Source organism: Lepisosteus oculatus, chromosome 4 (assembly GCF_040954835.1).
Source record: "Lepisosteus oculatus isolate fLepOcu1 chromosome 4, fLepOcu1.hap2, whole genome shotgun sequence".
Taxonomy (NCBI): domain Eukaryota; kingdom Metazoa; phylum Chordata; class Actinopteri; order Semionotiformes; family Lepisosteidae; genus Lepisosteus; species Lepisosteus oculatus.
Window position 1 is genome coordinate 30,257,536 of NC_090699.1, and position 16,925 is coordinate 30,274,460.

Genomic DNA, 16,925 nt, shown 5'->3' on the forward strand with positions numbered 1-16,925 from the left:
AACCTATTACTTGTTCCTAAAAAAAAGAAGCTAACTCTATAGAGACATGTGAGAACAGAGGGACAATACTGCCTAGAGCAGCTCGTCTTTCCTTGAGGGACTCATTTTTATCAAGCGTGAAAACCCTTTGAAGAGTCTACTTGTTCTTAATTAAATTGACCTTTCCAAGATAAACACATCCTGGTGTATCTGAAGAGACAGATTGAGGTAGTTGCCAGTTCAGGCACTTGACTTTGAACCCAGTACTTCAGAGTCCACTCCGTAAGAGAGTTGGTACGATGAGAAAAAGATCACTTTTAAGATTCAGAAAATGTCAGAGGAGTGGTGAGAGTAGTGCTGTTGCTTATGTTTCTCCTGCAGAGGATAATGTACCGAGGAGTATGGAGTGTCATGTTATAGTCCTTGAGAAGATGCTACTAATAAAGCCTGTGGTTTCCACAAGGTACATTACACAAGTATAACGTGACAGAGAGCTCCAAAGCACAGTGACAAAACTAGGCAGCAAATAATAGTGTGAGAGGCATTTAAAGGTGATTCATGTTACAGGTTATGAAAAGCTAGGCTGCCCCCACCAATAAACACAGTGATCTGTTTTGCAGGCACTGAGGGAAAACAGTTTGTTCTTCACAGTAAATTAGGAGCAATCATAATTCCACTTACTGCGCTGCAAACATGCACAGCCACACCGCCTGGACAATACGGCTTCACTCTGGAAGCCATCAGTGGCAGCACTGGGGTGGAAACCTCTAGCCTCCCAGAGGCCACGCACTGCTGAAGGCACAAGCTGCTGCACCTGTGCTTAAAGCTCCAGTGTTCTGTGTTTGTGTTCAGTTTCCCTGGCCCATTAATCAACAGGGACTTCAAGACAATACTTTCCACATGTGGATTTCCCTAAAACTCCAGGCTGTTTTGCAGGGTTATCACTGTCCTGGATTTGGAGCCTAATTTAGAATAGGCCTAGCATGTGCAATTTCCCCAACTGCACTAGACAGCTTCTCGTATTCCCTCTCCTTTTTTGAATCACAGTGACACAATATGTTTGCACATATGGCACAGTGCACATATATTGTTAACATGCTAACATAGTATTAGCATGTGAATGCATAACTACAAGAGGTTTTCCAAAAGAAACTCAGACTAACTTTTTTTATACAAAAAGAGTACAATTTTCAGGGTTTCATCTGAAACTTCTAATAGTAAACAAGCCAAATCACTCTTCTGATAACCCTTGTGATGATCGTTTTTGAATACTGTGAGACATGAAGAATGTGATTCCATTCAGACACGCAGCAGTAACACTGAGACATACTGTAGCCTCATCAATGTGAAGGCACGCTGGAAAGTGAAACTGGAAAACTGTGCAAGGAAGCCAGCACAGACAGTATAGCTTTTATAAAGTGTCCTTGCAGTTGTATACTCCACACCACTTTTCATTTTTCTATGATTTGCTTGTTGCGTTTTAATCTGCAAGGCGTTTGCTCCTTCCCCAGAACCATCTGTTCTCTATTTCGCCTCATCCTGTGTGTCCATGTCCCGTGCTTACACGGGACACTTTTTTTGGGGGGTGGATGTACAGTATGTATGCGTGTGAGCTGTAGAATCAGCTGGGGCTGAAGCACTATTAAGATCACTTGTGTTGTTCCAAGTTACCAAGGTAACATCAGCATTAATCATGCAAAGTGCTGTCATTAGAACTTAAGCCCCAAACAATAATCAAAAAGAGTGGTAAGAGCATTCCCCATTACAACTGAGGCAGGAAAAGCCCCTTCCATTCTCTGATCGAATTCCAGTTCCCAGAGTATTCTGTTCCTTGGTGTGGAGGGAGAGCTCCAGAGAGGAGCTACAGTACCTAGTCCGAAGTGAGCAACAGGCTCCATCTCACACAGATACCCCGAGCCCCCGTCGATGATGCGTGTGTGGGGGCCGCCCCTCTTGGTGTACGCCACCACCTTGGCTCCACGGGCGAAGGCGCCGAAACGGGTGCGAGGTATCACACGCAGCCAGTTATTGGCTGAGCCCTGCGAAGGGAAACAGAGAAAGGAAAAGGAGCAGATTCTATTAATGACGTTTCCTGAATCGGATAGTTTTCACATGTTATCCAATTTACTGTCATGGGTCAAAAGGACAGGAGGCTTGAATTATTGGTATTGACAACAGTCTGGTTTCTGAATCCAGGGATCTGAAATGTTTGCCTTGATGTCAGGCCATTACCGGATTGACTTTGAAGACAGAGAGGGGCTGGGCCGCACTCTCTCCGTGGGAAATCAGCAGATCCAGCCACCCATCCCCGTCAAAATCTGTCACCGTTGCCCCTGTAGCATATTCAGGATAGACAACTTCCGTTAAAACAGATTGACAGGACTGTTGATTCCAAAAGTTACAATACTCTCTACTGAGCATTCAAGCACACATCTGTATCAACACACATCTGGAAGTAAAGGACAAACTGGTCATGACATCACACACGTATTCTACATGTACACCCCCCACTCCTCCACTACCCTACTCCCCAATCCACTCCCCTGTCCACTCCCCAGACCACCCCCCAGTCCAATCCCCAGTCCACCCCCCATTTCACTCCCCAGACCACCCCCCAGTCCCCAGTCCACTCCCTGGACCATCCCCCAGTCCACTCCCCAGTCCATTCCCCAGTCCACTCCCCAGTCCACCCCCCAGGCAACTCCCCAGGCCATTCCCCAGTCCATTCCCCAGTCCACCCCCCAGACCGAGGTGCAGCCGAAGTGTTGAGAATAAAGGTACAGTTCGTTTGTCTTGAATCCCTTGTTACTATTTGTTGCATTCTGATTGGTAATGTGAATAGACAAGTGACCAGATACACCTGAGGGAGAAAAAATTCTAGTAGTCATTCCAGTACTACTTATTTGATCATCTACTGCTTTTAACTTCTGTCTCTAGGAATCCGAATCCAGCGCCCACGCCTCGATTAGAGCAACAAGCAAAGTGTACAGTCCCTTCACTCGCATGTAGAAAGGTGGCGTGATCATGGAGCTGGAATGACAGCTTGATCTCAAACACGTGCACAAGCAAGTTTGCTCTGGAGTTAATTTTGTAACACGTACAGTACACCGCCAGATGTGGATCTCTAATACCACCTTGTGGGAGAGATGGGAATGACTGGGGATGTGTCAAAGCACAGATACACAGCTGCTGCTGTCCAATTCAAAATCATTTAAAGAAGTTAACTGGTATTTTTATAGCTGTTTTTTACCTTCCTTTCTTGTCAGACTTGTTTTTATCTTTATGTAGCTGTTTTATTTTATGTTTGCATTGAAAACTGAAAACAAGAAAAACAGACTTTTACAGTATGGGTTGCCATAGGCTTTCCTTCTGTCCCGAATGAATTCATACATTTTGTTCATGCCAAGTTCTTTTTTGTTCATAGTTAATTTTCCAAACAGCAAGCAATTCTCCTCTAAATTACAAATGACTAACATCTGCAAGCCATCCTAGTGAAGTCTCAAAAGTTCCATCTACATGAAATTCCAACAATTTACTTTTTTTAAGGTAATATTTATATATTATATTATCTTATATTACTTTCAAAAATATAAAATATAAAAATATGGATATTTTTAAGATTACTTTCGAGATTTGGATGAAATAACCTCAACATGCTTGAATATTGTAATGTATTTGTGGCCTATAAATGGTAGTGTAGTGTTTTGTTTTGATACTCACCTGTCCCACGTCCATCTGGCTCAGCTGCTTCCCCTACATTGAGCTCCTCAATCAGGGGGTCTGCGTGCTCCCTTCGAGACACCCTGAGAGGAAATAGGGGCGTTAGTGTGATGCAATGTGCTTTTACTGGGCAGCCTTCTGCCTACTGTATTGCTGTACCTTTGTATATTTAAATTAATGTGATCTGTGGGATTCTCTCTCATTCTCACCTTTCTGCAAATAGCATTTATAACTGCTCAAGGATTCTAGGCACGTCAGGCTTGAAACCTGCACATTTGTCCCTTGGCCTCAGACCTTTCTTATTCTCTGTGATCTAAATAGCCAGAGTTTCATTGTAATGCCTGGTATTCATTACAATGCCAGAAACCCTTTGCTGTAAATCAATGGGATTTTCAGTATATCACTAATATGCTGTGAAAACAGTAGTTTTCAGTATTTATAAAACAGAAGCAATGCAGGCCCTGACCCTCTTTCAAGTAAATTTGCATTCACATTGCTGAGCAGAAACCGCTGGAAAGTTGGCAGGCATTTTGAATGGAGATCAGAGGGCATTGTCTCAGTTGCAGTGCATCGTGCAGGATTTATAGGTTCTTGAATACAATGGGGGAGTGCAATCGCAGGGATTTTTAAACAGCATGTGGATGCTGTATTTTTTCCATCAGAGTCAGGCTGGCCTGCGGCAGTGTTTTCAACCATTGAGTTTTGGCTCAATAAACTGTGGCCTGGCTGAAAATCTCCCTGGCTGGAGATCCTGTCTGGATCTCCCAAAATCTTTAGAAATAGTCACTCAATTTCCAAAGAGATTAACTGAAATGCAAACCATTTCCTGCTTCTTGATGTCTTCAGTTATGAACTGTTGTTAGAGACAGTTTATTGTACTATATAAGCGCTCATATTGTACCTTTTGTTTTAATTTCAGACTGAGGGGGAAAGATTGCCGTGTTCTTCATAGAACGAATTGCCATGAAACAAGCTTCAGCAGACCTCACAGTACGCCAGGTGGTCAGAGTTGTGTATCACAGCAGTAAAGAGCTGTCAGCCCCACTGGCCCGGCTCCTGGTGCTTGTTCAGAATGGTCTCACTCCAGAATCCTATTAGTCAAAAACGTGAAGCAGTGCCCATTGAGGATATTATCTGGCAGGCCTGGCCTTTTGTACCCTGATTCCTCTCATGATTCAAGCCCCAGTCAGCCTCCTCCCACTAGCCCAGTCCACCTGCTTACCAACCTGAGATGACTGCACTTCCCTGCACTTCCATTCCCTCCTGAGGTGCTCCCGCAGGTAATCTTTACATAAGGTGCACATGATTTATAATGCAATTCGCTTTTTGCATTGCTTTTGCTGTTCCAGTGGTGCATGGGGCAGAGCGCCAGGCTGCCTTGGAGTGGGATGACAGCAACCAGGAGGACACCAGTTTCTGCTCTGTGTCTGACAGTAAGACAAACGAGCTGGTAGCAAAGGATTTGAACCTCACATTCAAATGAGTTCTTTTTGGTTTGATCTGTGCTAGATGACAGGGAGCAGTAAAGAAAGGAGTGAGCTGCGATGCTGACCTGAAGACTCTGTTGGCAGAGGGCCCCCGGTAAGCAATATTGTTGAAGAAGACCTCCAGCTCCCCGTCGTTGTCGAAATCTGCAGCAATAACAGTGCGAACAGGAGAGGGCATGGCAAACTTCTGAGTGGCAATGTCCTAAAAGAGACAGACAGGACATCTTGAACAAGCCTGCATTTAAAGCTTACCAATACAGAATACAAAAAAGGGATTTTAACTGGGCAGTTTGAGAAGCCAAAACATTAACTTTAATCATTTTTGTCCCGGTCATGTCTAGTAGCCAACACTTATATTTTCTTCGAGGCTAAATGTGAATTTTCCTGTGATTCTCTTCAGATTTTTAAAGTGGGAGTTTAATTGAAGTATTCCATTTCAGACTCTATAATTAAAAAAATCAGATAAAAAACAAGTAAATCAGTTTTATTTTTTAATTTAAAAAAAAAGTTATTTAGGAGTGAATATGTGCACATGAGTCATACCCGTACACGTACTGTACAGAGTCCAGAGCTGTGGGGAGGAAGATCAAGTGTGCAATCTGTCGCAGAGGCTTGGGACATGGATGGCTTACTCAGGCTTTCTCACTGTGGTCAGATGGGAAATAACTCATATGTGAATGTAACCAATATTTATGTGTTCCAGGACTGCTGCAATACTTTGAAAAAATATTACGGGTGGGTTTTCAACACCTCAGTATTTGCACCAAGTATTAATTACAAGCCTCATAAAACCTGCTCCCATATTGTGAGCGGGTGACCTTGCTCAGTCTGTGGGGGTGTCAGGAGCCACACTAGGACAGGGGCAGCATTCCGTGGGAATTACCCTTATTACCCCTAAAACCTGACTTGACTGCAAATGTTTGCAAAGGATTTCAGGCAAATATGTAATTGTTCAATAATAGTTGTCTAATGCTTATGGCTGTCATTTTGTATAGGTCTGTAAAATCAGTTTTATGGCCAATGTTTGTTATTTTGCTAAGCAATTATTCAGCTTTTTTAGGATTTTATACATAAGCCACCCCTAGTCCAATCTAGAGAGTGACAGACTCTTTTGATTTTGGAAAGAAATTCCAAAAGATCAGAGTTCCCTCAGTCAAACCTCAGTCAAAATAGTACAATAGATTGTGGCATGCAGAAAATTGTCTTTGCTAAAAATGCAAACACATTAATATAACTCAGAAAGATTCAAAAATAGTCCTTATGAATGAAAACGTGATAATTCCATTCCATTGAAGCGATATCCACAGATCTTCATCCTGCAAAATGTTTTTTTTTCTGTTTTTTAGATTCATTATCCAGAAAAGTCTTAATGAGAAGAGATAGCTGGGAAAGATTTAGTTTGGCCCACTACAGTGGCGGAGGAGTGAAATATACAGGCATATAGTACACATTTTGACAAGCGCAGGAAGGGAGGGAGGATGGCCAATTGCTTTAGATTAAAAAAATATACAGCCTCAAAGGGCACATTATGCTGTCTCTACAACCTGCTTGCTCAGCCCTTGGAGCCATGATTTAATTAGCTATTTACCGGAGTGACATTATGGTTTATTTTGAGTAGTATCCACAGAATGCATCTGCTTTTTGCTAAAAAGCTCTGAACCTTCCTGTGCAACTTCCTAATAACTTTATCAGTCATAAAATTAGCTACACCTAAAACACACATCACTAACCCCAGACCCTGGGAGAGACCTGATATTGGAGCTTTAGTAACCAAAGACAAACTAAAGCTTCTGAACAAAAGTGTTGTGGTGATTTTCGATGAAATATTCACAAAACCAGTTGCCTCATCCTCTGACAGTCAGCATACACATATGCAAAAGTGTTCACAAGCTATCTTAATTAGGCACAAGAAGCAAAATATTAAACAGGTCATCACAAAGACAGATATAATTAGAGGTTAATTAAACATGAAGATACAATATCAACTAGTGTATCAAGAGCAATTGAACAAAAATATGTAGTGATGAATAAACAATGAATAACTTCTGCCTCCTACAACAAGCTGCACTCCAATCTGTATTCCACAGTGAAAAGGCATGTTTTGTGATAGAAACGACTAAGGACACATTCATAAGCTATCCTTGTACCAGTAAATACACTGGAATATCCCCCAGTCCATTTGCTTTGACAGTCTCTACTTCGGTAGTATAAGTGTCTGCCATGTGGTTATTTCAAATCAGCCCAGTTCCTGCAGCAGCTAGCAGTGTGTAAGGAGTAGTGGCAGAGCCTAATTGAAAGCAGTCTATACATCTTCAAGGAAGTCAGGCCTCATATGGTCCAGCACTCTTACTGTCAGCACATTCCCACCCAGCTGTAATTACTGTTTACTGGGCTTCCAAGGCAAAGTAAATGAGAGGAGAAAAGAGGGAGACCTTGGGCTCCTCTCCCCCTCGCTCATACACACAGTCCTTTTCTCTCTCTCCTCAATACACATTGTCCAAGTCCAGGGGGGTGTAGAGAGTGATGTACAGTGGCTCAGATCATTCACTGTCCTAAAGCTATTAAGTTTCAAGGTGAATTCAGAGATAAAAACACACCGTTTTAAACAAAGCTTAAGGAAGACCAACAGAAATAAACATGGGCAAATCGAAAATGACATACTGTAGAAGAATTTCTGCTTTCTCCAAATTTCGAACCCCCGACTCAATAAATGTCGAAGCTGGGGGTGTGTTGAAGCCTCCTTCATCAAGCCCATAGGCAGACACACAGGTCCCTGCCCCCTACCTTGAATCTCTGCTTGCGATTGGCACTGGTCTGCAGGAAGAGACGGTGCGGCCCATTCCAGTTGCCATACACGATGTCTGTCTTTCCGTCCCGGTTGAAGTCAGCCAAAGCCACCCCCCGGCCGTGCTGTAAGTGGTCCTCAAGCCCTGTCCCAAAATCAAGACACCCCTTCATACACAGCTTTCATCTTGTTGGCACAAAACAACAACACTGATGTTTCTGTGTCCTAAAAAAAAACATTTACTGTATGTCAGAAAAAGTGCTAGCTTCTTTGCTTTGGACATTGTGTTTTGCTTTAGTGTATTTTTTGTCTCAAGATGTTTGTCTCAAGTGGACAAGCCAGAGTTTAAATATCGTATTGTAGCAAAGTGATGTAGAGGCCCACAAGAAAGCTGTCTCCACACTGACTGTTTTTAGAGCTTCAGCAGTACTGAAGCAGTAAATCAGTTCTCATTTGATTTATCAGTACTGATAAGTCAAATGAGAACAATCGTCATTTACAATAAGGTGGGGGGTACCCACTCACCTCACACACTGAGGGGGATAAAAAATGAGGTTTTATTTTTCCATGACCCTGGGAATGTCCCATCTTACCATACAGTACCTCCTGCTCTCCACACATACTGTAAGTGCAGACATACCCCCTCTCCTTTGTATTCAAGGCAGGCATGGAGGTTTCTTCTAAAAAGCTCAGATAACTACTGTGTTTCTGAAACTGAACCCAAATGTACTAACATAAATTCAGCCATAGCTCATTCCACCAGAATTTCTTGTGCCAATGATTTCAGTCAACTCTCTTCCTATGCAGTGTATCAGATACCCCTTTTCCCTGCTCTCCCGTGCGTGTTCTGCCAGGGAGAGAGCTGCACCTCACAGCTCCTTCATCTTTACCCCATGCCCCTTCGAACCAGCTGGACCTGGAACAGGTTTGTGCAGCACAGTCACACCACCACAACTGAGATTGCCTTTTCAGTACTTTTCATGAAGAAAACAAACCGCAATTTACCATTCTCTCCCGGTGAGAACATACAAAATGAAGCCCACAAACTTTATGCTTCTAAAATTGATCAACCTGAATCAATGTGACAAATAAAAAAAATATATATCTTTCTGTTTTTTACGTTTCTCATGTAATGTAGTATAATCCGACTCAGAACAATCCACACAATGAAAGTAGAGTGAGGAGAGGAGAGCTGTGACCGTCTCTACCTTCTCCCTTCTCTCTCTCACTTACCTGCCTGTGCTGCTATATCGGTGAAGGTGCCATCTCCATTGTTCCTGAACAGGAAGTTGGACCCGTACTCATTGTCACAAAAGATGTCTGACAGGGTCTGACTGACAATCGGTCCCACCACTACACCACGCCCCCCTGTGCATTGAGACAAGAAGCGACAGTTCTCAAATTATTTTTGATTCTTTCCAAGCCATTTACCAAATGGCAAGAGCATATTGCTGTCACGTATGATTCAGTTCCATCAAGAGAATCTTTCCACCTGCATCCATTCCACCTCACAGCCCCATTATCATTTAAACTTGAAAGACACTTGAAAAAGGTGCAGTGAGGTTTGACTTTGCTGAAGTACAATTATACAGAATCTATATTTGACAGTAAGAGCATATGGTGGGATTCACAGTGAGATCGACTATATTTAGCTCATATATTAGATAAAGATACAAATACTGTATAAGGTTTTCAATGGATAGACTGAACACCAAAGAAGAAGGCATACACTGATTCAGAGCTCTAGGTATTGTAGCAAGCATTGAAAAACATTCTCTGATCATTTTTGCATTTATTTGGGGGAGTCCCAAAAAGCTCAGGCCAATACGAGAGCAAAACAGGAATGTATAGTATCTGCTAAAATCTTTCCATATCATGCTCTTTTTTCAACAGACAATAGAATTAATCATTGTTGACCTAAATAATATTTGTGTTAAGGTTTCATAACTCTTACTGTTAATTTACAAAAATGAATTTTGTGTTGCAGTTACAAGTTAATAGTTAAGCATTTTAATTAATTCCAGAAGGGATTCGATATATCTGCCAAGGTGAAAGCTGAATATCCAGCCTTTTCCCTCATTTGTGACCACTGGTCTCAATCACTCCTATACAATTTTGCATTTGCTGGTCAAGTACAATTGAGCCCCAGGACATCCCAGTATCTAACAATAAAACACATCAGAAGAGTTTCCGACTTCTTCAGTCTAATCCAAATAAAATGGTCCCTTTCCTTTGCAGTGCTGGATACTTTACAGCACTGTCCTCCCAGGCCCATCTGCAACCAGCAGACCCCACACACTCTCATTGTGTCGCTAGTGAATGAAGAAGTCAGCCCCTGCCTTGGAATTCTGCCTTGCCTATACAACTTGCTGATTAATTGACTCTTTGCCCCATTGAGCAAGTCAGGGCTGAAATATAGCTTCATCGTCCTTGTGCTGCTCTATGACTTTCAGTGCCGCAAACAGCTGACTGAGCCAAAAGCACACTCACTGCTGCTTTGACGGCTATACCCCTCAAGTAACAACTCTACAGTGAGAATACAGTGGCAGGAGACCCTTGTGTCTGTGGGGTAGTTTGGAGTGTTTACTGTAGCAGGGCACACCTTTTGCCACAGCCCAGACAAGCGATAAAAATGTACTCTATTAACAGGCGGGCTGCTTTGCTTTGCATCTTTGAGAGTCCTAAAGAGTGGCATTGCTGAAGCTATTTCATCTTATATGAGACCTGCTACACACACTTTTACCCCTCTAATCTCCCTGACTTATCATGATAGCACTGTAGTGTGTTCCAACAACACAATTAAACAGCCAACCCTGCACATCCAAGGGCACAGCCAATCCAAGGTCAAGGTTTACACCAAAAGGGCACTGAGGAGCAGTTCTATCTTGCAGCAAGAAATCTCCTACAGAAGCACTATGGTACACACATTTACCGAACTTGGCTATTGGACTAGTCTTTATGTACAGTACTTGTAAATCAAAGCACAAGCAGGACATTCTATAAAAATGACATAAATTACCCTGACCAAAATCTGACAAAATAATCCTCATACTGTATATTTTGTGATTTTAATATAAGGAGTCTCCACAAGCAATTTTACATTACCACTTTAAAATAGTCCAATTCCATTACATTGTACAAAATATACTCAATAATCATGGTAAAGCTTTCTTTTTGATCAGAGCTTTTACAGTACATTATCATGCAGCTATGTAAAATTCAGATCCATACTATTTGCTCAAACTTTGATTCCAATATACAGTGTTTCATAGGAGTTTTTGATCTCACACATCTGACCTGTGAATTTGTTGACTCCAGCCTGGCTGGCTACATTGGACAGGGCGATGATCCCTTTGGACACATCGCTGGCAGCCTCATCCATCTCAATGAGGGCGTGAGGACCCACATTGCCGCTGGCATAGTTAGCAATGTAGATGGAGTATCGTCCAGTCCCCTAGGAGAGGACAGAGGAGAGCCCAGCTGAACATCTTGGCTGCAAGAAGGACAAGGACACTTTCACATTGTGTTTGGTTTTATTTTTGTTTGTTAGTTTGTTTGTTTTAATCCCTTTAATGTTTGAACATTTGTACTGTTCAGATTCATGGCTAATGAGCTAGTGAATGCTAGTGAAGGCAGATGAGTGACCTGGAACTTCTGCAGTTGGCTTGCTTCCACCCGACAAACTAAATCAGCAGATGAATCCAATGCAATGATCCCAGAGCACCCTTCAAAGAGATTTCCCGTTCCGTTCCAGCCTTCTCTGCATCATGGAACACTGAGTCGATTTCACTTCACTTCCCAGTCAATGCTACATTCCCTGTGGATCCCAGGCCACCATTAGCAGTCCCCAGACAAGCAGCACTGCAAAAATATGTACGACCAAAATGCTCACCTCACACAACAGGTAAAGAGATGCTTCTTAGGTATGCAGGGGACTGTGTCAATAAGAGGTTTGGTAGCATTGTTGTTTAGCACAGCTACTGTTCTTTCAGCCCTTATACATACAGTACTGTATGTAAAAGAATATTTCAATAAAGAATCTCGGCACATACAGTAGCTGCATGCTAAAGGTTACCCAACTCCCATTCCCCCTTTTACACATTAATTTCACACCCCATTATCAGGAAGGAATCCCTGTGGACATGAACAACTATAGTCAACAACATTAACTGTTAAGGAGCAGCTTGCAATTCCGCCACTTCTCTGTAGCTACTGTATGTTTTGAAGGGACATAAATCTCATACTAATATGACTTCAAATGTATTCGTATTTAAAAACTGCCAAATCAGTCCAGTATGGAAACATACTATGGCAAAAGAATCTGTCTAGTACAGAAAGGTATGTTGGGGCCTGAGGAGTGTGTTACCTCATCATGAAAACACACTGTGAATAGCAGAAGAGCTTTACCCATCAATCTGTCCGTGTTCTATGACAGAGTGTGGGTTTCCATTAGTTGTAAACTAAGCCTGAGGCACACTGATGGTATTTGCATACACTGCCATTCACAGTAGCATCACTCTGAAACAACACAATTCCTGTTTGTGCTGACTGAAACAAATCAACTATCAAAGATATATGACATGGAAAGCTAAAATAATGTAAGATAAATGAACACTGTGCAATAAAGAATGTATTTACCCCCAATCCCACTTCTGCCATCCAAATGTTTTTTGTAGAGCCGATATTAGTGAGAAACATGACAGAATTGCCATTGACAACATCTGCGGGTGACATGAGGTGATGTACTGTAGGTAGATCAAAGGGTGAAAGTGTTTGTGTGAGACTTTAAAGTACTGCTGCTTTCAGAAAGGTAGGGAAAGAATGGCTAATTTATAGAAACTCTCTGATTAATCAGAGAGCCATTAAATAAGACCCACACCTCACATGATTCTTATACAAGCCCTGTTTTGGTTACAAAGCAGGTGATAATGAATGCTGCTATCCATTCTGTGCTGTGTAGAGGGATTATATCAATGTATATTTCTTATTTAAAACATAATATAATCTTCTGTGTTTAATGAAGTGTTCAGAAGAAGAGGATTTTAGTCACTTTATGTAATGGTACTGAATTTTCAAGACTCTGCAAAAACTATTTTAATAAACAATAAATCCAGTGTCATATAAACCACCGATGCTAACAAGATATTCTTTCACTTGATGAATGTTTTAATTTTGAAGTTAAAACCAAATCGATAGGAATGAAGCACATTTTTCATTCTTTTATTTCTGTGTTTTCTGTGACATGAAAAACATTCCAAAATTATCTAGCAGATCAGAAATTTTTATTTTTGTTTTCCTTAATTAAAGGCTTTACTTTTTTACATAGTGTACCAGAAAAATTTAGTCCCTTTGCTTATTTTTGCAGTACCGTTCTTAATTAACTCTCACTGACTTACATTACTGTTTAAAGGAATAGAAAAGGTCTTGGAAGGTGGTCAAATGGTCAATGATTTAATCACCAGCTGTCTACCATTATGAGGCCTTCAAATTGCAGGTAATTAGCATGGAGTAGCAGGGTTATGAAGTCAGAAATCACACACCTGATAAATAACAAGTCACTTCTGCCCAATTCCTGAAAGAAATCGCACTGAACAGGTTATTGCTTATAAGGGATGAATGCATTAGTCCACAGAAAATCATTTTTTGTCTCTGAATTAATTCTCTTTCTTGTTCATCCTAGATTTGTAACTATTACTTTTAATTCTTATTATTAAGCTTTGTTCCATCTAGATGAAACAAAGTATCTAGGAAAGTATCAACTGGCAGTTTAGGCTCAGTAGTTTCTAAATGAGTGTGTTAAAATCTTTTCTTCCTAATGGCTGTTTCCTGTCAACAAGCCGATACAAACAGTCACTGCCTCGGATGAAGGAGTTGATTGCATCTTTATATTTTGTCTCACAAATTGCGCAACAGAATTTCAATTTTTTTCTCTATGTATAAATGGCCTGTGGTGCTTTTTCAAAATCCAGTGGCGCAGCTAATTTAATTATTTACAAAGATCAGGAAAACTGCTTGATTTTTATTACGCACTGTGGGTCATTTCAGCATTGCACAGAATAGTTGTAGTCTTTTTTAACCCAAGGTACTTTACCAGCTCCTACTTCCTTCACAGCCTTTGGCATGTGTATCAAGGAATTTTCTCTCAGTGGTTTGTGCTGTAATGTGTTAGAGAAGCTTTAAGCAGAAGAGGCAGAGAACCTCTTGAGACCCATAAATCAACTATGTCTTCTCTCAGATCAAACTGTTCACACCTCTTCCTCCTGTCTTCTCTTGTGCTATTGCTGAAAAGGTAAATACACTTCCAGTAACAAAATATGGAGCCTCATAGAGAAAAAATAAACCAGCTGTTGTTTTTAGGGAGTTTAGCACTATGGATAGCTCCCTGCGTAAAACAAAATGTGTGATGTCTACTGCTTTTTAAAACTTTTCCTTTAAGACACCATCTTAATCTAGACAAGTGCTGTTAGTCAGCCAGAAAGCAGGATTTATTCCTCTCACTTCATGGCTTTGTGATGGATCTTTGATAGCTTCAGCAACAAAGAGGCACAGTCACAGAACGACAGCTAATGTCTCCAGCAGATTATTCTAGCTATAGTCCTTCAAAATGGTCTAAGTGAACCCTGTTAATATTTCCGATCCAAACATGTTTACTCAGGGTGTTATCAAATAATAATTTTGTATTTTGTATAGTATACATTCTAACTACATTGATTCAACAAAAATAACAGTATATTGTGTAACTTTGATTCATGAAGATGAAAGCTAACAAAAGCTTAATTCAGGTGATGGGCAAGAAAATCAAACGAGCCATGTTCGTTCACCTCAACAATATGAGGTTTTTCTGCTTGGGAGAAAGCTTTCTCCCATTTCTCCCAGATGTTAATTCATCTGTGAAGACTTCGGACTAAATAACCACAGTGAGCAATTTAATTAAAGGCTCAAGGGAGAATTGAGTGTTTACGGTCAGAAAACAGTGTGGGGTTTTCTGTAGCTCAATATTGCCTGTACCCACATACAGTATGGTATGGAAAGAACAAACACTCAGCAGCATTTGGAGGTGTCTAGACCCAAACCTCCCAGAATGGCCCTGAATGGCATTGTTTCAGAATGGATTGAAGTCTTGTGAGAAGCAGTCGACAGTAATGGGTGTACAAAATTATTGATGACCCACTTCACTTATTGCAGTTACAACAAAAGCCAGTGAAATGAAACACAATGTTTAGATTGATGGGGAAACTACTGTTTGCTACTACTGTATGCTCTTAGCCTCTCAAGCACAGATTCAAGCAAATTAGTCAAATAGTCAGTATGATACTTCATACTTACTGTACTTGTTGACAGTTCTTATTGTGTTTCACTGTGTAATATGAGCAATGCGTAATCTGAGCAATGTTAAATGCTAATCTGTGTGCAGGGCTCAGTGCAGCTCCATACAGTATCTTCCCATGAATCTGCACCCTTCCTAGGTTATGCCCAGTGGGAGAAATTGAAGAACCCAGCAGTGCTGGATGATCCATGTGAGAAATGGGACAGATCATGCAAGCAACTTTCTTACATTGGGCTAGAATTCAAAACTAAATCCCATGGCTTTTTAAAAAGTAGTGTCAGGGTGAAACTAAACATAGGTCCTAGATGCATTTGTTCAGCTCTAGCAAATGTCAGACTAAACAAATGAATGTTTTTGTCATTTTTCTTGGTGTTTTTGTAAATTTACTCTTGGCAACAAACACAATCCTTATTTTTTTCATATATTAAATTTTAAACCCAGGTACGAGGTAGCACATTAGGAAAATGTAAGGATAATTTTGAGATTTTAGGGCATATTTTCTTTAGTAAATGAATTAATAATAAAGACTAGCCTAAGAAATTAGCTGCTAAAACTTATATTATTATGAATTCTAGTTTGTTTAGTATCAGCAGATGTAACAAAGTTATATAGCTATAAAAATCTTTCAAATAACCGTCTATCCCTGATGGATGTGCAATTTATTTCTTTCAGTAGCTTATGTGCGTATGAAATATCCTTTTGAAATGAAAGATGTTCTGCAGAGCAGTGCCTGTCCTACTGCACAGGACCACAGAGGAAGGGACGCTGCACATTTCTCATGTCAGTAGATGATGGCACTCCTTGAAGTCTACATGTTACGCACTATAGAGTATTATGCGCCACGGCCAATGTTTTTTAAATTGCTGGCACCGAATCATGAGCCTTAATGAGATTGTTCTCTGTAGACAAGGTTACCTGATGGCCTGATCAGCTGCACTGCCAAGTTCTTTTTACCTTCAGTGAATAGATCTTCCGGGAAGAAGGTGTTCTTACTCCCGAGCACATCTAAAATTGAATGAACTTGTGGTTGTCCTAGTTTTCAAACTGCAGTGAATCGGACAAGGTAGAATTAAAACATAAACTGTAAAAGTAAGAGTAAGAAAGAAAATACAGGCTTGATAGCAGGTGTGATCTCAACCATCTTAAAGTTAGAGACCAGAAAAGCACATCAGACCTACTGTGTATGAAGAGGGATCTTTTTCAATGCCAGCACATGTTAACACCCTCAACATCCCAGGTTCAGAGAATCCAGACTTTTCAAAGACTACAACTTTTAAACACCCTAACACATTTGGCACCAAGCATATGCTTTTTGTTCAGGGTCCTACTGAAGTGTGATTTTCGTATAGCTGATAGTGAAGGTTGATGACATTTTAATAGCTGTGAATGATGAAAGAAAAGGAAGGTAATTTGTTTTCAAGGGAAAGGTGCTAGAAAGGTTGGAATGAGTATATTTTTATCTTTGCTGTCATATGAAAATAGCTTCAATAATTATAAATTTAATTCATACTCTTTCAGGAGCCTCTCTTTCTTATATATTCCAGAAAAGCTGTGTGGGTAAAAATGTTTTAAATTGTTTTAAATCATGCCAAACAATTCAGTGATAAAAATGTCAGACTAGTATTAA

The 16,925-nt window shown here is 40.7% G+C and overlaps 1 protein-coding gene across 3 annotated transcripts in view; it reads right to left on the reverse strand.

Annotated features, from left to right (window-relative positions):
- Window positions 1–16,925, reverse strand: part of LOC102684921 (cartilage acidic protein 1) — a 39,710-nt gene that overhangs the window by 13,618 nt on the left and 9,167 nt on the right. For all 3 annotated transcript variants that reach the window (XM_015346527.2, XM_015346528.2, XM_006630556.3), the window contains exons 5-11: window positions 11,269–11,425; window positions 9,205–9,339; window positions 7,971–8,116; window positions 5,252–5,388; window positions 3,700–3,782; window positions 2,212–2,312; window positions 1,850–2,018 (exon numbers count right to left, since the gene is read on the reverse strand). In XM_015346527.2, the coding sequence (XP_015202013.2) occupies window positions 1,850–2,018; window positions 2,212–2,312; window positions 3,700–3,782; window positions 5,252–5,388; window positions 7,971–8,116; window positions 9,205–9,339; window positions 11,269–11,425 (928 nt within the window). The remainder of the gene's footprint in view (window positions 1–1,849; window positions 2,019–2,211; window positions 2,313–3,699; window positions 3,783–5,251; window positions 5,389–7,970; window positions 8,117–9,204; window positions 9,340–11,268; window positions 11,426–16,925) is intronic.